Source organism: Dromiciops gliroides, chromosome 2, assembly GCF_019393635.1.
Source record: "Dromiciops gliroides isolate mDroGli1 chromosome 2, mDroGli1.pri, whole genome shotgun sequence".
NCBI classification, from domain to species: Eukaryota; Metazoa; Chordata; class Mammalia; order Microbiotheria; family Microbiotheriidae; genus Dromiciops; species Dromiciops gliroides.
Window position 1 is genome coordinate 57,349,965 of NC_057862.1, and position 25,198 is coordinate 57,375,162.

The window sequence follows — 25,198 nt, forward strand, 5'->3', positions numbered from 1 at the left end:
TCAGGGAGACAAGGAAACTTTACAGATTGTTGGAAATAATTACCACACTGCATTCACTTGTCTCCAGCCCTTCAGATATTTATATTTCTAAAGCTACTCACACAATTTACTACCTTATATAGAGAGATAGTTACGTATGTGGTAGCAAGTGTCTCTCTATAAAATATCTGTGACTGTATATATAAAAATTAACATTTTTACATATAAAGTACCAATACAGATCATATATATCTCCATGAAGGAATATATGTATATATGTATACATATATATATATATGTATATATATATATATATACACACACATATATGCAGCATATGGACTTCCTTTTGAATATGAATTCAAGCACAGTCGCAGTGGAGCCTGAGCCTAATTTTTCAAAGACAAGCATGTCAGTGGCCTTCACTTCATCCAGCATACACAGTTATAGTGGTAATTATCCCAGCCTAATTGGTCTCCCCTAAAAGTAATGAGACAGGTTCAAAGTCATTTAAGAGAAACACCGTTGTCAAGGTCTTATTTCCAAATGGAAAAAAAAAATAAGACCATGTTGGGAGCTGACGAGGAAGGAGTAGGTAGCGCGGGTGGGGATGAACGGACAGCAGGTTGAGCAACCCACTGTCTCCAGCTCTTTGCTAGTCTATGGACTTTGTTGGAGTATGAGAGAGGTGTGGGTATGATGTCACTGCTACATGCAACATAAATATAAAAAAAGAAAAGAACTGAAACTATACAGAAATAAAGAATCTCTTCTAGAGAAAGACAGGTGGGACTGGACTCTGGGCTTCTAGGAACCCAATTTACTCACAATATATCACTACCAGTGTGCAGTTAAAATAGAGTAGGGCCCGTGTTCCAAGGCAGCAAGAGAAAAAAAATAAATCAAAAATATATCAATTATCAGAGATTAAGTAAAATGTCTTCAAACACATCAATTTACACATGATTTGTCCCCTATGATGCCTCCCCTCTCTGCAAGCTTAAAAGCTAGGGGGGAAAAATAGAAACAATTAAAATAGGTTGGCTACACAAAAACAAAAGGAGTCAAGATTTGGCTCCAAGATCTTTTATCTTGGGCCAAATTGTGCTTTTCTCTTCCTTGGAAAGCTATGTGGAAATTCAAAGAAATGCAAAAGTTAAAACTACATAAACACAGAATGACCAGTTAGAAGCACACTGGATTTCCACCTTTGGGAATTCCTCTGGACAAGGTGACATGAACCATTACAGGTTATTTGATGAAGGAAGATGGGAGGGAGAAAGCTGTAAAAGGAAGGCTGGGTTATTTTAATTATCCTTGCTTTGTGGAGATGTACCACTCCTAGGTAAATTATTAATACCTAACCTAACAGGTTTGGACAAATGGCTATGTGGGTCAGCTTCTTGCTCAGGCCTTGATGCTGTCATGGCAAATGTGTAGGCAGCCCCCAAAGAGACATGGGCCTACCAATACATTATTCTAGAATCTGGCTTTTGACTGGCTGGGGAAACTACCCATAATTAATGCCCTTGTAATTAAGATTTCTTTGTCACAAAAATACTTCTTTCCTACTTCACTTACCTGCATGCAGGGGGACAACTATTTTTAGCAATTCATTTTCTCCCCCCTCATTTGAATTTCACTCTGTAACACCGGCTGCTCTGCCTTGTTAATTATGAAAAAAAATATTTGGACAATCCACTTTGCTGTCAAATATTAGCTTGACAGCCAAGACCTGCAATGAAGGTGGGGGGAGGGGAGGGAGGGAAACCCAAACAAAACCTTGTCACGTTGGTTTAGCTTTGGGAGAGATGGTGCTTTGCAGTGATCTGGGCTGCATGTGATTAAGAATCATATGCTTCACTAGCTGAACTAACTTTAGGGGAAATGAAGAGAATAAAATCATTTCTAACAATTATGAGCATTCTCTCCTCACTCTCCAGTGGGGAAGGCAGCTATTGCTGTTGCCTTGTCAGGAAAGAGAGTGGCAACAAATACCCTGCTGGGTCAAATCTTTGCCCTCAACATCTTTTAAAAATATGTATTTACTAATTTCTTTTCGCTTGACTTGGAGTCAATAGAAACCTTATTCTGAAAGACCCTTGGTTGAGCTTGCCCTAATGTATCATTTCAACATAAGGATCCTTAATCTGTGATCCTGAACTTATTTTTGTTTTTGAAAATATTGGGATAACTGGATTTCAATGTAATTGACTTCCATTACAATCCATTGCATTTTGTTCCATGGATTTAAAACCTTTTTTTTTTTTTTCTGAAAAGGTGTCTAGATAGGGGCTTTGCCAGACATGACACACACGGAAGTTAAGAACCCTTGCTTTAAGGTTACAGTTGCCCTTGTTCACTTTCCTATTCCTTGTTCACCTTCCTATTCCTTGTTCAGCCATCCGTGACCTGGTTTTTCTTCTGTTGGCCTACATAAGGACATGGTTGCTTGGACATGGTCTTAGGGGCTTTTCTTTTTCCTGGAGAGTTTAGTTTACTTGAAGAGGACTGGTTCCCTTTCTTCAAGAGTTCATGTGATAATCAATTTAGAGGTTGAATGAGTCTTAGAAGCCATTTAATCCAACCCCTTCATTTAGCAGAAGAGGAAACAGAGGCTCTGAGGGACAAAGTAATTGAGCCAAGGTCCTACACTAAGTGGCAAACCCAGAGGAGTATGTCCCTTTCTCTCCTCTTTTGGTCTATATGCCTTTGAATGACTGAAACTATCCAGGGAGTTGGGGGTCTCAGAGGTATCCCTGGGGTATGGTGAATTGGAATGATTGCCCAAGGTATGGCTTAGAGAGAACATTCTTAAAAAAAAGATTCTGCTCATAGTTCTGCCCCTAACTCTTCATGTGCCCTTGGGTAAGTGCCTTCCTCTCTCTAAATTGCTATTAAATGAGGGGGTTAAACAAGGTCCAACAACCCATGAGACATTTAAAAGCATCTCTTCTACAGCATGCCCTGCACCTACCTCCTTTGCCGCCACTAGCCAGGACTAAAAAAAAAGAAAAAATGAAAAAAAAAAAAGAAAAGAAAACAAACGAAAAAAACCTGCCATATTCATATACAGTATTAATACAGATAGGGCTAGGTATAGCTTTTTCAGGAAAGAATAGTCCCTTTGAGACTCCTCTTTGGTATTCACTTAAACCATGTTTTGTCAGTAAAAGAGCTAAAGAGATGAGGGGGGATGGATATATAATATGATTTTTCTCAGGTCCTGGACCCTCCTGGGGATAGCTATTTTGGAGGGTCCTCAGAAAGAAAGAATTGTTTCTTGGTGGATTTTTCACATTGAGGAGAAACTTTGGGAAAGTAGGTCTCTTCATGGAGTCTTATATAAAGCTTGAGTTCCCTTTGCAGCCATTAGAGGTGATTTTTTTTCCCCCACACAACAACAGTTGCCCTTGTACTCACTATATCTCCCTCTGGGAAGGGGAACGATAAAAATCTTTGTGATAGTTAATGAAACCTCTCTGTCTGGAGCCACCTTACTACCTAAAGTCACCAGAGACTAACCACTTCCTTAGCCCTTATGGGACAACTCTCTGGATTCAGTGGAAGGGTCAATAAATCAAGGACTGATGCCCAATCATTCATTACATGTGGATCTGCCAAATATGTATTCTCCATTTAGCCGGCTCACCCTACACCCACCCCACACTTCAGGACATAATGGGTTACCCCTCACTGGAAGTCTTCAGAAAAAAGCTGGATAAGTACCTATATATTGTATATCATAGAGGATGATTTTTGTTTGGGTATGGTTTGGACCATGAAGCAACATGGAGAGTTGGCTTTGGGAGCCAGGAAGACCTGAATTCTAATCCTGCCACTGTACACACTGACTATGTGACCCTGGGTAAGGCACTTAACCTCTTACTGATCAAGGTAGCCGGCTCTCCAAGACTATTAGTTGTAGGGAAGCTGCCAACTTTCACGTGTAGTTGCCTCACTGAGTAACTGTCCACATAAAGGAAATCACAGGTCCAGTCCCTATCTGGAGTCCCCATGGCATTGAGTAGATGGCCACAGAGATTCTTGATCATACCTATTTTCCAAATCAGCTTGGACTATTTCAGGATTTATTCTGCTTACATTCTATTCTGAAGCAATCTAACATTTAGGGAAGGCTTGGAGATGGTTCCTTCAGCCAAAGGTGCCACCCTGAGGAGAAAGATGGAGAGACCAGTTTTTCCCATAAAAAACAATTGGATTTAGTTAGCACTTCCCACTAGAAATTAATTTCTCCACAGTGTCTCTGGCTGTGGTTTTTGAGAGAGGGAGGCATGTCTTCTAGAACATCATTTAATCACCTCCAGGTGGCAGAGGGGAAAGAATGAGGAACTTGGAGTCAGGAAGACCTGAGTTAAAATCCTGCCTTAAAGACTTACTAGCTCTGTGATGCTGAGTATCACTTAAACTCTCTGTGCCTCAGTTTGCTCATATGTAAAACAAGGATAGAAATAGCATATACCTCATAGGACTATTGTGAGGATCAAATGAAATTACATATAGAGCTTTCTAAACTTTAAAGTACTATATGATGGTTATTATTATTAACATTATTATTAGTATAGCAAGACTGATGATACTCCTCCTCTCTGCTCTATTAAAAAAAGAGAATGCCCAGTCCATCTCCCCATGGATAACCCACTGAATAAACAATGGGTAATACCTGATAAATATTTCTAGGGATGATAGTAACTTCAGTCCATAAATCTCCATACATAAAGGACCTTCTTGAACTTGGTTTGGAATGTATTTGGAATAGGCATGCCACATGCTACCAAATGTAGCTTAGTCTGCCTTTGGGAATATCCCTTTGGGACAACAGAGAGGAAAAGAAGAAGCAAATGCCTCTTTGAGTGAGATAGAATAAGAATAGTGACTGGACCTCTACCAATGCAGGTTACTATCTTCTCAGCCACTCACAATCTTAGAAAGGTGCCAGACCATGGAGAGGTTAAATGACTTGCACAGAGTCACTTTGCCAATATGTTCCAGTGGTGAGACTTGAACCAGGTCTTCCATTAGACCAAGAACTCTTCCATTAAGGTGGGAGATCTTTGGCATGTAGTAGGCACATAGTAGGCACTTAATGACCTGACTTGACTTCTTTGCTCTAAGACCAGCCATTTATATCCTATGTCATACTACTTTTCTTGAGTAAGATAATCAAGGTAAATCTTCCTAGCAATGATGTAAGGCCAGGATGAATGAAGATATCCGAATTTAACTTTTTTTCCCCCTTTGGTGCTGAAATCTCATTTACCTCATCTATCTGAATGAGAAATGGAAAAGGTGTCAAATTTCATTATGATTCTGCATCCTAATGCAATCCTGCTGATCTTAATGTCCTGTAAGTCCCACTAGCCAGCAAAATCATGCTACCAGAAAAAAAAATCAGCTTAGTTTGAGCTCCCTCTAGCTGAAGGAGGAATATTGGGTGCTTGCCCTCCCCCCAGTTTTTGCATAGTGAATTCCACCCACCCTCCCCACCCCACCCCCAGATCAGACTCATCTTTACCAGCATTATTCTTAAGTCAAGAAACCATGAAAATTCATTTAGGTTACTTCTTGGGGAGGGAAGAGGGGAGGGCTGGAGGGAAGGGTGATAAAACAGGGTGAGCAGTGGCCTGGGCTAATGTGAATGGCAGATTTGCCAACTGAGCAAACAATATTTATTTCCAAGTCTCTTTGTACCAGTGTGTGAAACATAAACACATTTAAGCAAAGTCGTTAAGTGGAATGGTTTCCTTAGGAGATGGGGAAGGAAGCGAAGTTGGGGGTGGGAGGGTGGGGGCTGGTAGGGGAGGAAAAGCAGAAGAAATATTACTTACGCCGTTTGCAGCCACATTTTTTTATCCTTTTGGGATCTGTGATGTCATCATGACAGGCTTTGCAGTAAAAAAATGCCCTGGAGAGAGAGAATGGAAAAACTGACACATTTCTTAATCCACCCAAATGAAATGAGTCCCACATTTCCTCCTGCTATGGTGCCAAATTAATGAAACATGCCAGCACTAATTTCCTTTAATCTTTTGAAAGGTTTAGACACTTAAAGATGGAAATGTTTGTTGCAAGACCTTTCGTTTCAAACATGAGGCTCTGCTCTTCAAGTTAGTGCTTCTTTTAATAAACTTTCATTGGAAAAGTAATTGGGGGAAAGGTTGATAATGTAACCCAGAAGATTAGCTCACTTGTCTTTCATCTTGGAGAGCATCATGTACTACCTCAGCTGAACACATGGAAAGTGTCAGCCCAGCCATTGGCAAGGTCACCACTCAGATCTCTTGATTGCTTAGCAGAAAACTAAAGATATAAGGAACATCGGAGACAGATGGAGCTATTCCTCACTCAAAAATTACAAAGGTGATGCTTTGAAAAAAACCTTAAGCAAACAGAAAGGGGGGGGGAGGAAGAGCGCATGGTGTTTGAGTCAGATGCTGACTCTTTGTGATATGAAATCCAGCACCAACATCCAAAAGGCAAGATGGCAGCCATATACCATTAGAACGAGAAAGGACCTTGAAGATCAGCTGGTTGAATGCTCTTGTTTACTGATGAGGCCCAGAGCAAAGAAGTAATTTGCCTAAGTCTATGATGCCAGGTTGCTGGATGATTTGCTCTCCCCAGAAAAGGGTGCTTGATTTAGAATGAGGAAAATATGGGTTTGAATCCAGCTCTGTCATTTTTCTCCATCTTCTTGGACAAATCACTTCAGTCCTCTGAGCCTCGGTTTCTTCATCTGTAAAATGAGGCATATGGACCAGGTGATTGGTAAGGTCCTGCATAGCTATATATGTTATAGTCCTACATTTTAAAAAAAAAGACAGTCAACCCCTACATTACAGAATTCAGGTATGTGCTCTCAATGAATGTTTCACCTTTATTAAACAAGACTTAACAGGTAGTCGTCAACAAAAGACCCCCATCCTGGTTCAAAAGATCATTCATTGTATGATGTGCAGGTAAGGAACCTGATTAATGTAGTTTTCTGATGGGCTCAAGTGAGGTAAGACCAGGTAAGTCTAAAACAATGGATAGGCTAAAGGCTTGTGAGGGCTGAGTATTCGTGGGGTGACAATAACTATTTTGTTAAATGTCTGGCACACAGGAGGCAATATCATAAGAGATTTAGAACTCAAAGGGACCTTAGGAGGTCACCCAGATCAACCCCCCATTTTTCAGACATAGCTAACATTTATGTATCTCTTTAAGGTTTGCAATGTGCTTTATATACATTATCTCATGATATCTTCATAACAACCCTGTGGGATTTTGTTGTTGTTCAGTCATGGCTGACTCTTTGTGACCCCATTTGGGGTTTTCTTGGCAGAGATACTGGAGTGTTTTTGCTCATTTTACATATGAGGAAACTGAGGTAAACAAGGTGAATTGACTTGCCCAGGATCACTATTAAGGGTCTGAGGCCAGATTTGAACTCAGGAAGATGAGTCTTATCACTCTAGGCTTGATACTCTCTCCATTGCACCACCTAGCTGCCCCACCCTGTTGGGTAGGGATTATTATTATCTCCATTTTATAAATAAGGAAACTAAGTCTGAATATAAAATGCCTTGCTTCCATGAATATATGTAGAAAAGAGTAGTCACCAAGGTCCCAAGTAACACGACATATTGTAACTACATCTCTCTTAATCAAGAGACAACTTGTCATTAGTGGCCGGAGAGCTTGCCTCAAAGGCAGAAAGACTATGGACTCATCCCACGTCTGATACTTACTAGCAGTGTGACTGTGGGCAAGTCCCTGAACGTTTTTAACACTCTGGGCCAGCAGTTCTCAAAGTCTAGTTGTGGGGGGGGGGTGGGATGGGGAGGCTCTAACATCCTTTCAGGGCATCTACATGGTCAAAATTATTTTCATAAAAAACCTAAGATTTTTAATTTCTGACATGACAAATCAATAGATGTAACCCACATAAATAGAAGTTCTTTAGGGGTCCTCAATAATTTTTAGGACTGTAAAGGGGTCCTGAGACCAAAAAGTTTGAGAACCACTGCTCTAGCCAACCTTCAAAGACTGTAAATTGCAGAGAAGTTGATCATCTGAGTTAGTAGAGGGTGTTTCCTCACCCAGAAATTCCCTAAGTGAATGAAATCACAGATCTAGTCATTATTGGGGTCCTTTACTTTCCACTTGCTGTCTCTGCATAGATGATAGCATGCAGTGCATTGGCTGACTCCGTACCAAAGCCTATTACTGAGTCTGCTTACAAATAAATGAGAGAATTCTGTGCCTTGATTATGTTGATCATTTGTACTGGCCCCAAACAGATTCTGCCCAGGGTTCTGATCATTTGAGCCCTCCCTCTCTCCTGCAGCTCTCACTGTGCCTGATCTGTTCGTTTGGATTTCTACAAGCTCCAAGTCATTCATTTCTACTGCAGGTCATCTTAATCAAGTTTTCCGTTGAAAACCAAATAAAAACCAAACTTGTCTCATTCCATTCAAATCTTCCAAGTCCTTTCTGTGGTTTTCTGCCCGCATCATCTATTTGAAATCCCCTAACTGACAGCATTTGCCCTGATGCCTCTCCCACACCATGGAAAATCACAGCCTGGTCTCGTACTTATTATGTCAGCATGTATTTGTGAATCCCATAAAGCACAGAAATGAGACATGTTGCAACTACTGAATATAGGATGTAATTTGTTTCTTGGACCACTTTGTGTTGGTGACATTCATTAGGGAGAGATGCAACGGGAAAGGGAATTATACAAATGAGAGTAGGGGGAGGCATAAGTGATCTGTATTTCTGCAGGACTCCCTAGCTTCCAGATCATATAGCAGAGCTGCTGTGTTAAGCTTTTCTGATTACTAATCTGGACCCTTATGCATTCCTTCTTAATGGTGAGCTTAGAAGGGGCATAGGGTGTCAGCCCTATTTACCAACCTGGCTTGAATTCACTCTGTCCAATTTCCAAGGAGTTGGAGCTTTGGTAGAAAAGACACAGAAACCCATAGCTGAGGGCCCTGAAGGGGAACCAGATTTGACTCTGCTTCTACACCTTGGGGCAGAAAACTCCCATTGATTGATATTCATTTCTTCCTCCTCAAATTTCCCTAAAGAAGCTATTCTCCAGGGCAGCTAGGTAGCACAGTGGATAAAGCACTGGCCCTGGATTCAGGAGGACCTGAGTTCAAATCCAGCCTTAGACACTTGACACTAGCTGTGTGACCTTGGGCAAGTCACTTAACCCTCATTGCCCCTGCAAAACAAAAACAAAAACAAAGAAGCTATTCTCAAAGTGTAGTCCATGCATCCCTGGGGGGGTCTCTGAGACCCTATAAGTGTCAAAACCATTTTCATAATAATGTTAAGGCATTATTCACCTATTAAAATGCCCCTCACTTTCCAAGCACACAACTACAAGTCTGCGTGAGACTGCATTTGTTCATATATTTCAACAAAAACACATATCACAACAGATTGAATGTAGAAGTAAACATTGTCTTCTATGAAGTCAGATAAGAGATTTGCAAAAATATGTAAAATGCTACTCTTCCCTCTATTTTTCTGAAAAGATATTTTTCAGGGGCAGCTAGGTGGTACAGTGGATAAAACACTGGGCCTGGATTCAGGAGGACCTGAATTTAAATCTGGCCTCAGACACTTGACACTAGCTGTGTGACCTTGGGTAAGTCACTTAACCCTCATTGCCCTAGCCCCCCAAAATATATTTTTCATCAAATATGTTATTTATGTTAACATATAAAAGGTTTGCTTTTGTTATTTAAGGAATTGATAAATACATATTTTCAACAATATATGTTTTAATTTTTAATATGATAAATATCAATAAATATAACCTACATAAAAAATCTCTTTGGGGTCCTTAAAAAGAGGTATTTTACACTTTTAAGAGAGTAAAGGGGACCTGAGACCAAAAAGTTGGCGAAACACTGCTCTTATATGTTTGCCTGGTTCATTCTTTTATCACTATTTCTTTTACACTCTACCTTGAATTGTATTTTTTTTTTTTGGTATAAATTGAAACTTGTATAATGCTTAATAAATTCCATGATTAGTCTATAGTTTTAGGGGCAGCTAGGTGGTATTTTTTGGAATTGACTCTTTTGTAAAGGCAGCCCTTGAAAGTTTTCAGTCCTTCAACATTGCACATGCTAACTCTCCATCTCAATATGCTTCCTCTACCAAGTTTCAAGGCTGGGGGTGGGGGTGGGGGGCAGGATCTGTAGTGACTGATGCAGGAGAAAAGGAAAGTAGGAATAAAACATCAATTTTACCTCTTGACTTCTTTGGCATCACTTGCAATGAAGAATCCTAAAGTACCTTCTTGGATTTTGAGATGGTTTCCAGGATTAATTAATATGCTGCTCAGTGAAACACAAACAGAGAAGACACGTTTGTGAGGAGACATTCTAAGGAGAAATTCTCAGGTTACATCATATGGTTGCTTCTTATAGGGGGCCCACTAGAAAGGAAGGGACGTGAGGATGCCCAAAGCCATCCTGGCAGATTTGACGCCAAGTCCACAGTCCCTCGGGTCCAAAATCCTCGGCATTTGATCTGATAATGTCATCAGTGAACTCTAGTTGTTGGTTCCCCAAGTGGCATCTTTTCAAGGAAACCAAAGCAAATCCATATGCCAGCCACCTAATATGTTCAAGAAATAGTCTTTCCTGCCTACTTCGGTATGTGGGTTGAACTTCTGGATAACTGATTTCCCAGGAACTTGCTACCAAAGGTCAAAGTCGAAGAGTCAAAGGTCAAATGAAACCATTTTAATGCCAATATTTACTTTCAGTGACAGAAAGTTAATGGGACCCCTATATGCATACACAAATGTACAAGTATGTATACCACATATTACCGAGGGGCATAATACAAGACAACCAGTTACCAATGCAGGGGAAAACACAACATCTGCATGACAATGATAAGAACATAAAAAATAGGATGAATATTTAGGAAAAGAAGAATCACCACTCCAGCAAATGAAGACATCATGCATTTGGCAGGTGGAGAGACTAAGTGACCTGAGTTTGCACATAAAAGTTATGTGTTTGTTATAATCAGATGGGAAAGGATCCATAGGTGTTAGTCTCAATGTCCTGGCCCATAGTAGGTAATTAATAAATGCGTATTGACTTTCTGACTCCTGTTTTCTAGGAAACAAAACTTATATCCCCTAGATTGTGTTTTTGCTATAAAGAGGGACATTATCCTGATCAAAAGGGCTATACAAATTAATATGCGTGTGTGTATAAATATATGTATATATGTGTATATATACACACATATATAAACATACATATATGTGTATGTATACACGTATATATATATATATATATATATATATATATATATATATATATATATATACACATATATGTTAAACAGGGTGACTTGTACTTGTATAATGAGAATCAGTAAAGGAAGCTTCTTTGGGATAAACAGGCATTAGGATCTGTTCCCTTAAGTTTAATCACTTTAGAGATCAAAAGCAGGACATGCTAGTATGCCTTGGATTCAGATGAAACTAGCTAATACTCTTACTCTCTCTCTCTCTCTCTTTCTCTCTCTCTCTGCTTAGAGTACATTTTAGGGAAGATACTAAATGCAGCAACAGATAAAACACAGATATCCTTTGATCTGCAAATCTGTAGTGCTTAAGCCTGATGTTTGAAATTAGGTTATAGGAAGGAAGCAGTCAAATACTGAAAACAAGAGTGTGATTAGTATGTGACCATTTTCTAGTAGCAAACTCTTCCATGGAAGGGTTGTAGCAATCAGAGAGTGATTTGTCTGTAATAACATAAGAGTGACCCAGGTGAACTTCTGTTCAGTTGGGAGATCTCCTCGTAGGTCATTACCACAAAATAATGGTCTCCTATCAAAGGCATTGTGATAGAAGGAAACTGAACCTGTGTCATTGCTGTTATTAACACTAAATAATAGCAGAAAAGCCTTGAAGATTTGACTGTTCTGGCCCTGGATATCCAGGCAGCAATGAAACTATTCACAAATCAGGAAAGTCTGGGTCTAAACTGATCATGTCACTATATACAGTCAATTCATAATCATGTATCCACTTTGTGGACTAACTATGACCTGTGTTCCTCCACTATCCTCAGTGGCTGACAGCAGGACCCAGATAGGAGAAGGGAAAAATTTATCATAAAAGAGATGAATAAGTGAGTCTCTGCCTATCTCAGTGTTTACATTCCATAGTCAACAGGATCCTAGGATTAGAGATTGACAGCTACAAGAGACTCCAATGGTCACCTAGTCTAGTACCTTCATTTGACAGATGAAGAAACTGAGACCCAGGAAAAGGGTAAGTGAATTGCCTAAGGTAGCATAGGCCATGAGTATCATAGGCAGAATTTGAACCCAGGTCCTGTGACACTAGACACAATACTTTTTATTATACTATATTATCAATGAGGTTTTAATTTTTAGATTATATAATTATAGTTTCTCCCTCCATAACTGTAAGTTGTCAAGAGTAGGCTGCATTTGGGGGGGGGGAGTGGGGAAATGAGGGCTAAGTGACTTGCTCAGGGACACACAGCTAGTAAGTGTCAAGTGTATGAGGCCAGATATGAACTCAGGTCCTCCTGAATCCAGGGTCAGTGCTTTATCCATTGCTCTACTTAGCCTTGAGTAGGCTGTATTTTCAAAGGAATTCCCAGTCCATACAGACAGTAACCAAACCTAAGGAGAGAACAGCATTACTTAATCTCATATCCTTGGGCTTATACCTACCCTTATCAAAATAGGATGAGTGGAAACAATTCATCTTGGTTACACAAATCAGTCAATTAATAACCATCCATTGAATATCAATTAGTGAATGTGCCAGGTACTCTAAAAAGATTCATGGCTGTTTCCCCATTTGGGAAAGAAAATAGAAGTATATACCACAAACTAAGAATAGTGTTCATTTTGATCAGTGCTTATTTAGTCTAAATTAAAAAAAAAACATCTTTTGAGCGACACACAAAATGTTAGAATAATAAGATCAAACCAGAAATCCGACACTGATCAACTGTTTGGTGAAATGCATATACAAAACAAGCCTCTCATATAACCTGGAGTGTCTCTCTTCCCCATATTATCTGCTTCATTCATGTGTATCCCAATAATTGACACCATGGTGTTATTGTGCAAGATGGAGTAGGAAGGAACACACTTCCCACAAATGAAAAATCTCCTTTCATTCTCTCTGTTCTTATCCCCATGGTGAAGAAGTGCTAACCATACAGTGAAAGGCTGGACTCAGCATTCTAACAACTGCCCAATATACTATTTATTGTGGAGCCTTTCCTTCAAGTCCATTAAAGTCAAACTAGAGAGTTAGGTAATTAAAATGATTAAGGTCTGGAAGCAAATAATCCCTGATGATGTCATTGGTTGCTGTTGCTCTTTTTAGCCCTTGGTACTAACTAATGAGCCACCCAGGAGGTAACTGATTTGCATTGCAGGTCCTTTTTACAGGCTGAAATTTCAGAAGTATCTTATTCTAGAAGAAAATCTGGACATGGGCAAGCTCATTTGGACTAACTTTCGGCTATGGTAGGATTCTTCTTTAAATCTCATGCCTCTGAAAGCATCTTCCATAATGCAACTGATGGTGTAATTCTAGGATACACACACCCTCCCATTGTACTTGGGATTGTATGTTTTCAATCCTTTCAAAATTTGTGTAGAAATAGCATCATTTGTGGATAGCCTGATTTATCTATGACTCTCCTGCAGTTTTCTGAATGACAATGAGGCCTGTACTCAAGAAAAAAAAAAGGAAAAGGAATTCTTGATGGATACAAAACTATCATCACAGTCTACCAGATTAATATCCTATTTAATAAGTCAGTCATGATGTATGCTTGGATTCCAGTGGGCCAAAGTACAAAAAAACTGCTGCCTGGCTACACAATTTCAAAGGCTCTTTGGGGAAATATATTTCTGTTTTTCATATTTTACCCTGATAAAAGCTTTAAAACTTCTATGTACATTCAAAATCCCCAAGATTCTAAAAGTTTAAAGGAAATTTTCATTTATTTCTTCCTTAAAAATATAAGATCAGGGGGCATCTAGGTGGCACAGTGGATAGAGCACCAGCCCTGAATTCAGGAGGACCTGAGTTCAAATTTGACCGCAGACACTTAACACTTACTAGCTGTGTGACCCTAGGCAAGTCACTTAACCCCAATTGCCTCACCCCCCCCCAAATATATAAGATCAGAACCTGAGGTTCAAGTGACTCCTACTTGCCAAGTGTTTGACATTTTTTGGCTGTTGTTCTTGACCTCCCCAAACTCTTTCATCTCCCTTAAAATAAATAAATAGAATATACTGATTTTGTCTATATCTCAGTCTTCTAACTGAGAAAAGAGCTTCTCTCCCTGTGGATCACTTTTCATCAGTTTTCTGCCTCTGAAATGTTAGTGACATAGACAAAGTCATATTCAGGTTCTGGGAAATTCCTTATTTTCAGTGCATCAATTAGCTGAATTCCAAAAGGGACATTTTTTTAAAAGCCGTGTTTGGCCCATTTTTGCTCTTAGGGAATATCTAATATATTCTCTTTGTTCCACGAATTTATTCATCGCAGACACAAGACTTCCTGTTATATAGAGCATCACAAAGCTGATAGTGCTCATTTTCTTGTTCTGTTGACCCTCTGCCATTCTGGTATCCATGTCTTTGGCCCTGTCCACCTGAGGGATCTTACTAAAATTTGGCTTTCCGATGCCTCAAAATGTTCTCACATCTATCCAAGAACGGAACAGAAATGGAAAAATTATTTCCTAAGAAGTACTGACAACTCCTCTGTTTTGCCTCTGTTCTTTGGCAAATGCCAAGGGTTTTCCTTAAATGTACTTCTTTTCATCAATGTAGAATACTGATGAGGCATCTAAATAAGTATGAATTGTCAAGAGAAATGTGAACACTAAGTTCCTTGAGAGAAGGGACCAGACCTTGTTTATACACTCTACAGTGCTTTGCTTGATGCCTCATATATAATAGGCATATATATGTATATGTAGACAAATATATTATCTGAGACACTGTGTGGAAAATAGAATCAAACTTTAGTGCTAGAAGGGGCTGCATAGATCATTTAATTCAACTTCTCATTTTATAGATAAGGAAACTGAGGCACAGAAAAATTAAATGATTTGCTCAAGGTCATAATTAATCGACCTGCATTTATTAAGTCTTTACTGTGTGACAGGCATACAAAGACAAAGAATGAAACTATTTCTTCTCTCAAATGGAGACCAGAACTCAACTTTCCATGAATGCAGTCCAGGTTTGCTTCCACCAAACCAACCATGTTCCCTTCTGTCACACACTGTCATTTAGGAGACTTAGTCTTCATTTTTTTTATATTAGGTTTGTACTTGAATTGGTCTTTTCCTTCCTACCTCACTATGAGTTACAGTCTCAGCTGGGGCCCAGGTTCCCTTCTGATACATTTCTTGAATAGAGAACTGGTTTTGAAAAAAGTAGTTTTTGAACATGTCATCTTAGAATTCCCATGAGGCAGAACTTGTCCCAGGAGCCATTGCATTTGACAAAGTAAGGTGAACTACTGAGACAGTGAGAACCCTCCAGAATCCTGTCCTCCTCCCAAATATCACAGGTCTCACCTCTGAAACCACACAAATAATAATCATTTAGGACCACTGTGCATGATGAAGCCCTGAAATGATTTCCCTTTCATGTGTCCCCTTAAGTCCTATCACAACTCCAAGAACATTTGAAGCCAAGATTCCTCTGGAATTTGAGTATAGAACATCTCAAGTTACATAAGATTAAGCCAATATATGTAGCTGTTTCCCAGCTTTATGCCTTTGTATACCATCCACCATGCCTAGACGGCACTTTGTTCTTACCTCTGCCATTTAGAACCCCTAGTTTCCTTCAAAGGTTAGCTCAGATGCATCATGAGGTATTGCTTGATAGACCCAGATATGCCTCCCCACCAAATTACTTTTAATAAGTATCCTTATAGGGGCAGCTAGGTGGCACAGTGGCTAAGGCACTGGCCCTGGATTCAGGAGGACCTGAGTTCAAATCTGGCCTCAGACATTTGACACTTACTAGCTGTGTGACCCTGGGCAAGTCATTTAACCCTCATTGCCCCACCAAAAAAATAAATAAATAAGTATCCTTATATTTGCATGTATTTATGTGTGTATAATACATATACATTATCTCCCTCTACAAAATATAATCTCATTGAAGACAATGACCATATCATTTGTATCTTTGTAACAATCCTCACAATTCCTAAAATATAACTGTCGCTTAATAAATTCTTGCTAATTCACTGACTGATTAGTGAGTAAAAGAATAGAACATGGTAAAAAATAAAGGCAAAAATAGAGATGAGACAGGGACTAGATTTTGCCTTTGTGTCTTTTTTTTATCAAGAAGGTGATAAAAGCAGAGGAACTCCATGGAAGTTATTAATCACATTCCTAAAATTTGTAGCAATTCTAAAGATCTATAGCTCTTAAGGGCTGGCAACAGTTGGGAAGGGAAACCTCAGTAAAAGTACCAATGAAAGAAACCAAAAGGAAAAGAAACAGTTTTCTAGCTCCCTTAAATATGTATGATGTGTAAGTGTCCTTATTTCCCCCGGTAATATAACCTTCTAACAAGTTGCATGATAATATGGTCTTCAGTACTATAGTATCTGGAAATATCTATATTAACAACCATAAACTAATGGGAACTAGAGCAAGCAAAAGCAAAACTAAACAGCAACTATCTAAGGTTGGTTCGTGACTCCCCAAAGGAAGCATTACCAGGGTAAGTAATCCCTATCAGTGCATTGTGCCAGGGGCATTTACTAGTGACTGGCACTTTATTTGAATCAGTTTTACTTCTAGGGTGGAAAGAAGCTGGAGAAAGGTGTCAGGGCATAAACAGATATCTCAGGAAGCCAACTTACAAGCTTCCCTGAAGCTTATAGTGTGTAACAACTTAGCAACTAGTACTTTCTTCTGGACTTTATCATTTCTATCTGAAACCCAGACACACATACTTTTACTTGCAACTCAAAAAAAAAAAAAAAAGGATTCAGGTGGAAGACAAGTCAATATACCATGCCATACTCAATTAATGACACACAAATGTGATAACAAAGGTTGCTCCCAGTTTGTCTTACCCAAGTATAGGTAATATAGGTATGGATTGACTTAACTTGTCATAGTTTCTAAAAATGAAGTAAGGTGTGTATGTGTGTGTGTGTGTGTGTGTGTGTGTGTGTGATTGTTCTTAGGGAAAGAATCACAAAAACAGGAATACTGTTGGGTATTTTGTTCTGGGAGCAAGCCCATACTACTTTTGGACATGAAGCATGCCTTCATCAGCAACATGCCTTCACCACAAGGTAAGAGGATTCGAAAGGCAACAGTGGAGGTGCAAGCACTGCACATCCTGGAAGATTCAATTTGTTGCAGTAACTTCTCTGCAGTTGGGTCATATAACTAATGCCAAACTGACAGGAAGCCACCTCTTTTTCCACACAACCAGTCAAAACCACAGAATTAGGAGACTCATGGAAGAAGAGAAGACAAATATATGGACATACACACCCACACACAAATAAACATGATACAGAGCACACAACCAGTGAGAAAGATGAGGCTTGAGAAGATAAGCAGGTGGAATACATCATGATTTGTTTTCAACAAGAGCATCACTGGGAAGACAGTTATTAGCAATTAGATTGAGAAGATTAATCAAAAAAGAGGAAAAAGGTCACCTAAAGTTTTTGATCATGCTTCATGCAACACCAAACAGCAATAAAACAGGACACAGTCAAATGGTGAGACTCGAGATGTCATATTCAGAAATATGTCAAACACACAAGGAGAAAAAAAAAGACATATATTTGCTGTGATAAATGGCACTGTTTCAGTGAAACAATTATGGAGATCATTCTCCAAAGAGACTTTAGGAGAAGAGTACTGTGACTTTACTGAATACCGTACAGGTTTGTAATTGCTTGAAATCTCATCATCAAAAACAAGAACAAGGACTTGGTCTCTGTTATGTGGGTAAGGAGACATGACTATACTACAGAAGGTACACTGAAAAAAAGATACAGAGAGGAGATCACTGGGAATGTGGATATGGTATGCAGACAAAATGGCATCACAAAATCTGGTGGACACATCAACACAATACAAAAACAGACAAAAATGCTGAAGAGAAAAAAAAATATTTTTAAATGAAATATCAGTCACACCAATGGTGTCAAGACTGAAAATAGAATTGTGCTTCTTCCCGCTTGCCCCCCCTCCCCCATCCCCCTACCTTTTAAGGTCTCCTGCAAAGAAGTTAGTGCATAATCCACAAAAAGTAACAAAGAAAACCAGAACACCAAATGCTACCATCGATTCAGAGATATATAACCAGGGGGCTTGTATATAAATATACATATATACATATATACATATGCACCAGACAAGGGTGATTATATACATATATGTATATATGTACACATATTTATATATACACAGAAAGGTAGGTGTTATCTTCCTGAATTCTTGACAAAGGGTTAGTCCTGGAGTTAGAAGGAGTGAAGGTAGAGGATTGAGGTTGGAAGGAAAGTTAACGAAGAGTGCATACCGCTTTCGGCTTCTGCAAATGACAAGAAAAAAAATTTTAAATCAAACATTTTGGTAAGAAATCAACCAACACCAGAAGAAAAACTAAAGAAAAAAACACAACCTTTGTTTCAAATTCTTTGAAGAATATGATACAAAACCAAGCAGTTTTGCCAAGAATAAAGACAAATAAATATGGAATGATGCTAGGTTGGGGGGGGTAGGGGTCAGGGAGAAGGAAGGAAGAGAAACAAAGGAATTAACATGGGGAAAATGTGAGGGCACAAAAGTGGAGGAAAGCAACTTTTCCATCTTACTGTCTCATTAGAGACAGGGATAATTAAAATGAAAAGAAAACCATTAGTGGAATTATTTTAGTTTATATCTTTGTACATCCTCTATGGGTAATGTGTGCTGATGAATGCCTCCATTTTCAGATGTACTGATCCACATTCCCTTCTCCTTAGCATACCTTTTCCTTAAGAGAGGAAGTACTTCCACAATTGAGACCAAGCCACATTTTAGAATTAAGGGCTATAGTTGTGTATAGAAAGGCAAAACAAAATGGAACAAATTTTTCCCCAATTAACAAAAAAATAAGGCCATTTGGTCACTGAAAAAAAAAAGATGTCTTTGTTGAAAACATTTCCAACTGGGGAATCAATATGAAGGCCCTCACAAGAAAACTAGTGTCTAGGGAATAATAATATTCTATTCTTCTTCTCTCATAAATATTGTTCCCAGTGACCAAACTGTTAGGAAGTCATGGTCTGAGTGGTTTTTCCAGTAGAGATAATTTGCCTGCCTCAAGCCATCAGAGGTAATTCTCACCCCTTTTGACCAAATGTACACATTTGCAAACTGACTAGCCAGTATTCAGGATACAACCTACAGCCAAAAATTAGTACAGAAACAGTGCTTAGTGTGATGGACAGCATTTCATGTTTCACTTTTCTGAAGAGTGCAGAGAAGTGGGAGGGAGATAACACCAGAAATTTACACAAAGATTTACCCACTTGGCAGGTGAAAAGTTGGTAATGTGAAGAATATCATTTGCAAAAATGCTAGAAAGAATAATGTTTTCTGCACAAACACAGGGAACTCCTTGTGAAATTATGACCAAATGCAATTTTAAATCTGGAAATGATTCAACCTGTGTGCAGGGTGACATCAATCTATTTATTTTTGCAAATAATTATGCTTCACTTTGCCAGCCTAGAAAAAATTTAAAAAAATAATAAAAGGAAAGGCCAAGGCCAATTCTACATGTGGCCCCCAAATCTACCATTTTTGGTTGATTTGGATTTTTTAAAAAAAAAAACATTAAAACAATTGATCAGATCAGTTCTGAAATGCAATCTGATCAGGTAGTAAAGACAACCAAAAACATGTGGATTGACCACTTTCCAATCCAGTGTTTTCCAGCACAGAGAAACAGACTCTGCATTTGGTAACTTGACATTAACTAGGCCATTTATCGAGAGAATGAAAACTTGTTAATCAGATGACACCATGATGAGTCCAAACAATTCTTGGAACTGAAGTGCTCTTCTAAGAAATCCCAACAAATGTTCTGGTGGGGAAGAGGGACTATCTTATATTTTGTGGTCCATCTTGCTCAGCAGTTTAGAATGGGCCATACTGCTAATCTCCTTCCTGCTGAGGAACAATCAGAATTTCTACAAAAAGGTAGGTGAGCACTGGCAAAGAAAGAATGGGCACCATCCCATTGGACAAAAGCCCTAGCACCTTGGCCATTCATGTTCCAATTCTTCCAAAAACTGTTGAGAAGGCTTGGGAAGCCAGAGAAACATCTCTATTATTTCTCCAACACACAATGACATTTCCACAACGTAGATTGTTAGTTTAATATGTCTTCAATATAATAGAGACAAGCCAGTGTGTCATGCTCTCCCCTTGCACTGAATCATATATTGACTTGGGTGTTATCTATCCCAGCCAGACCTATTCCCCCCATCAGTCTGATTTGCACATAATTAAGAGCAAAATAAATAAATAAAGAGAGCAGGCTGACTTGGAGTGCAGCTCTCCTGGCTAATTTACATGAAACTGATATTCTGCCACCTGGATTCAGGCTGTATGGGGAGAAGCGCATATGGTACACAATAGGCTGCTTGTAATTTGGCTATCAAGAGAGCAGATCTCTCCCATAACCACTCTGCCCCCTGCCTGCCGCAGAAGAGCCCCGAGCCCATCTGCTGTTTCCTAGAGGTAGAACTGGTAAGTCCCTTCCTTTTGAAAGGAAGCTGGGACGAGAGGATTGGAAGGAATGTTTCCCTTTAGGGTAGGAAGGATGAATCACTTTTAAGTGGACAGAGACAGACCTTCAGTATTTGCTCTTCTCTCCTAAGAGACCTCGGAGTGGGGATGGTTTATAAGATCCTACACCTAGTTCTTGAAGGGCCATTGGAGATCATCTGGTCTAATCCCCTCATTTCACATAAGAGGAAACCACCCAGGGGGTAAAGTGACTTGTCTGACATATAGGTTGTAAGCACAAAGGGCAGGATTTAAACCCATATCCCTGGGCTCCAGAGCCAGTGCTCAATCTTCCTCTTCCTAGCGTCTATTAGTTATAAGGAAATTGGTTGGGGAATAGGAGTGGCATTAGCAGTGTTCAGTAAAGGTGTTTTGAAATGTGTCTGAATGGGCTGCATCAGACTTCAAAGAAAAACAAATCTCATTTAGGAAGGAATGGTCCAAGTTGTCTGGGGATACATGCTCACCATCACCAGTGTCAGCCCCTGAGTCCGAGCAACTTACCGGCTCTCTCGGTTGGCGGACTTGTACTCTATGGCTATCATCAAGAGCTTTAGCTTCACAAAGCACAGTCTGAAAGAAGAAAGAAACCTTCGGGTCAGTCCTTCTGAATGATTAGAGCCATATAACAACACTGTTAAGATCTTTCCATTTGCTAATGCAAACATTATCAAGGAGTATACTTATTCCCTGAGTCATCCTGACTGGTAGGTTGGGGGCAGGGACCATCATCCTTTCCCTATCACTCCATCAGACCTGCTTCCCAGCAGGTTGATAAGGCACCGGATGTTGGAAGCACAAATTGCCCTTGGTACTGGATGTCTAGACACAGACCCCAAGCTGGGATTTTGTCTGGGGATTTACACTGGGCCAGATTCATTAGTCACTTCATTTTGTACTAAAATGTTAACTGCAGGGGGAACGAGGTATTTGGAGCAGGTGGCCCCATGATTTGGATCCTGTTCCAGGCTTCCATGTAAATGGCTCCAATTGTTGCTCAGAGCCGACCCCAGTGTACATGGAATGATGATAATAATACTTAGCCTGATGTAAGTGCTCAGCATGGCCCTGCCACTCAGGATTCCATAGGAGTGCAAGAGCTGAGAAGTCAAAACAGTCTTGAAGGTGTTGGCCCAAATTTCTGGCTCTATGCCTTTTCCTCATGCTCTTGCTCCAACATGGAATATTTCCTGTTTCCTTTATACATCTCCTTCAAGGTCTATGAAGTCTTCCTCTGATAGCTCTAGACCTTGCTGATCTCCTCAAACCATCAGCACTCCTAATCTAGACCACGCAATTCTGTGGTCATTCTCTAGTTTGAATGGCCACTGTTTCACATGTGTAGGTCTTATTTCTCTAACGAGGTTATAAATGCTTTGAGGTTGAAGTCGCTACTTCATGCTACTTTAGAATTCTCCCCAGTGCCTGGCACCAAATTGGATGTACCACAGCCATTGAATTAACATTTGTGAATCAATTCATGGATGGAGTCTTGGCCTTAGCTTTGGTCATCAGCTATTTTGATTTTATTGTGTCAATCACTTGATTTCCCCTCTTTGCCACCAAGCACATGCACATTCACACTTACACACACACACACACACACACACACACACAACACCAGTTATGTTTATGTAAGGAGAGCTTAGACTATAGTGATCCTCACAGAGCTGGGCATGGGTGCTTTGATACCATGAGGGGGGCCACATGAGCCCTGGTCCCTTGCTCAAGGGAAGGTCTTGGTTGACCTCTTGGGACCATTTCTTGGGACCCCAGAGAGGAGTGTGGAGTCATGTTTAAAAGGACTGGCAAGTGGCAAGTAGATCCTTGTACTCTGTGGGCCACAAGAAGAGAAGGGACACAACTTACAGTCTCATTGGATGTGGCTTCTTTGTTGGGATGCAGTCAATGCCAACTCTCTCTTGGATTTACTCTTAGGGAGGGGAGAATAACCACCATAGATGCTTCTGAGGAAGGAGAGGGAGAAGAAATCCTTCCCTTTCCTTCTCATGAAGATAAAGGGATAGCTCCTATTTGCTTTATGCCCTTTATCAATGGGCCAGAGTATATATGGCTCACCCCATGGAGTCAAAATCATAAATGCTTGGTTCTTTGGAAAGTCAGATCTGACTACCTCCCTCCCCTGCTCAGTAAAATATTATGATTTCCCTTTACCTCCAGGATCAATTATAACGTGTTCTGCTTGACTTTTTTATTTTTGGTGAGGCAATTGGGGTTAAGTGACTTGCCCAGCGTCACACAGCTAATAAGTGTTAAGTGTCTGAGGCCGGATTTGAACTCAGGTCCTCCAGAATTCAGGGCCAGTGCTCTATCCACTGTGCCACCTAGCTGCCCCTTTTTGACTTTTAAAGCTTTTCATGACCCGAGCACTTTCTACTAGAGTTTTCTAATACTTGACTCCCCTCAATGTACTGTAATATCAAGCAACAATGACCTTCTGGCCATTTCTTAAACTCAACACTCCATTTCTTGGCTTCATTACCTTTGGCCATCTTTTCCCCATTCTCAGAATGGTCTCCCTCATCATGTCTTTTTCCTAGCATCACTGACCTCCTTCAAGACTCAGTTCAAATCCTGATGTTGTTATTCATTCCTTTTTCAGTCATGTCTGACTCTTCATGACCCTTTTTGGGGGTTTTCTTTGCAAAGATGCTAGAATGGTTTGTCATTTCTTTCTCCACCTTTTCTCACCTTGACAGATGAGGAAACTGAAGCAAATAGAGTTAAGTGACTTGCCCAGGATCACACAGCTAGTAAGAGTCTGAGGCCAGATTTGAACTCCAGAAGATGAGTCTTCCTGATTCTAGGTCCAGCATTCTGTGCACTACAGTGCCACCTAGCTGCTCCAGCTCAAACCCTTCTTTGTGTCAAGGATCTTCCCAATTATTCCACTGTTAGTGCCTTCTCTCTGAGATTACATCTACTCTGTACATATATTATTTGAATACAGTTTTTTGTATGTTGTCTTCCCCATTAGAATGAGAGCTCCTTGAGGGTATGGACCATATTTTTGTCTTTCTTCATATCTCCAGAACATAGTATAGTGCTCAGTAGGTACATAGTAAGGACTTAATAAATGCTTATTGATTGGTTAAGAGATTGAAAGTGTTCTAATTTAACCCTACTTTTCACTTACATCTCCTTAAATTTATATCAGGCTTAAAAATGAAACAATGTGTTACAATATAAAAAGAAATTAGATTTGGAAGTAGAAGACCTGGGTTCCATCTTGCCTCTAATATTTACTAATTTCATGATTTCAGAAAAGTCATATCATTTCTGAACCTCAGTTTCCCCATCTGTAGGATATGAAGATAGTAATATTTGCTTTCCCTGCCTGAAAAGGTAGTTGTGAAGAAAATGTGCTGTTAAAATTAAAAGCAAACTAAGAGCTATCCTTTCTGGGGGCAGCATATTACTCACATTAAGTATGTTGGTGGGGTAGCTATATGCTTTGTATGGGGTGGTAAGGAGCTGCTATTTCCCATCCCAGGTGGTCCTGGGATTTTGCCCATCAGAAAGCTTGTACCATGTCCATGTAGACAATCTTGCCATCTCATAAAGAGAAGCTAAATTGTATATAGAGAGCTTCGGTATTTCCAAATTCCTTCCTTTACAATAGGGTCTATGAGGTTGTCTGGAGGGTTGAGGGGCTGGCAGTATGGGATTAACTTACATAACCAGTATATGTCAGAGGCAACACTTGAACACAGCGTCTCTCACTATTTTTAATTTTTTTAGAGTCTCTAACTCTTAAGGTGCTTCTCTATGCATGAATACAATTATTTTAAATAGAAAAAAGTAATAAAAATAATCAGATTCTCAAGTAGATCTGTGAACTCATCAATCTGGATGTTCCATCCAATGGAAACCAAAGTCTTTGGGTTCTCAGGGGAGTTGGTTGAAAAGCTGAAACTTAAAGGAATTGATGGAAAGGAGTGGAGCCTGCAGCTTAATTTGACTCAACATGGGAAACCTCACCTGATGTAGACGTGAAAAAAGATCCACAGGTATCTCTTCTCGATAAACCTGCCTATTCTGTGTGATTCTTGTACCCATCCTACCATAAGTTCAACAGGGGGTGTCCACCCAATGTACTAGAAGACCTCATCATTTTCTCCTGACATTATGAAAGTACCAATAGAACATGGTGACTTTCTGCCTGTTATCTCTCATCTTTGTCACACAGCCAACCTATCTCCTCTTTCTATTATAAATTCCCTAATAACATCTTTTAATTCTGTTCTTCTTCAAAGTTCCACGTTAATTACAGGGGACAGCCTGCTCAT

General features: G+C 39.7%; 1 protein-coding gene across 23 annotated transcripts in view; it reads right to left on the reverse strand.

The window, feature by feature from the left end:
* Positions 1 to 25,198, reverse strand: part of KCNMA1 (potassium calcium-activated channel subfamily M alpha 1) — a 929,290-nt gene that overhangs the window by 156,487 nt on the left and 747,605 nt on the right. For 7 of the 23 annotated variants that reach the window (XM_043983953.1, XM_043983942.1, XM_043983946.1 and 4 more), the window contains 4 exons: positions 21,393 to 21,461; positions 18,631 to 18,642; positions 10,260 to 10,346; positions 5,829 to 5,905 (listed from right to left, as the gene is read on the reverse strand). In XM_043983953.1, the coding sequence (XP_043839888.1) occupies positions 5,829 to 5,905; positions 10,260 to 10,346; positions 18,631 to 18,642; positions 21,393 to 21,461 (245 nt within the window). Of the gene's footprint in view, positions 1 to 807; positions 817 to 5,828; positions 5,906 to 10,259; positions 10,347 to 18,630; positions 18,643 to 21,392; positions 21,462 to 25,198 lie in introns of all 23 variants that reach the window. The other 16 variants (XM_043983958.1, XM_043983956.1, XM_043983950.1 and 13 more) reach the window with 3 other exon arrangements.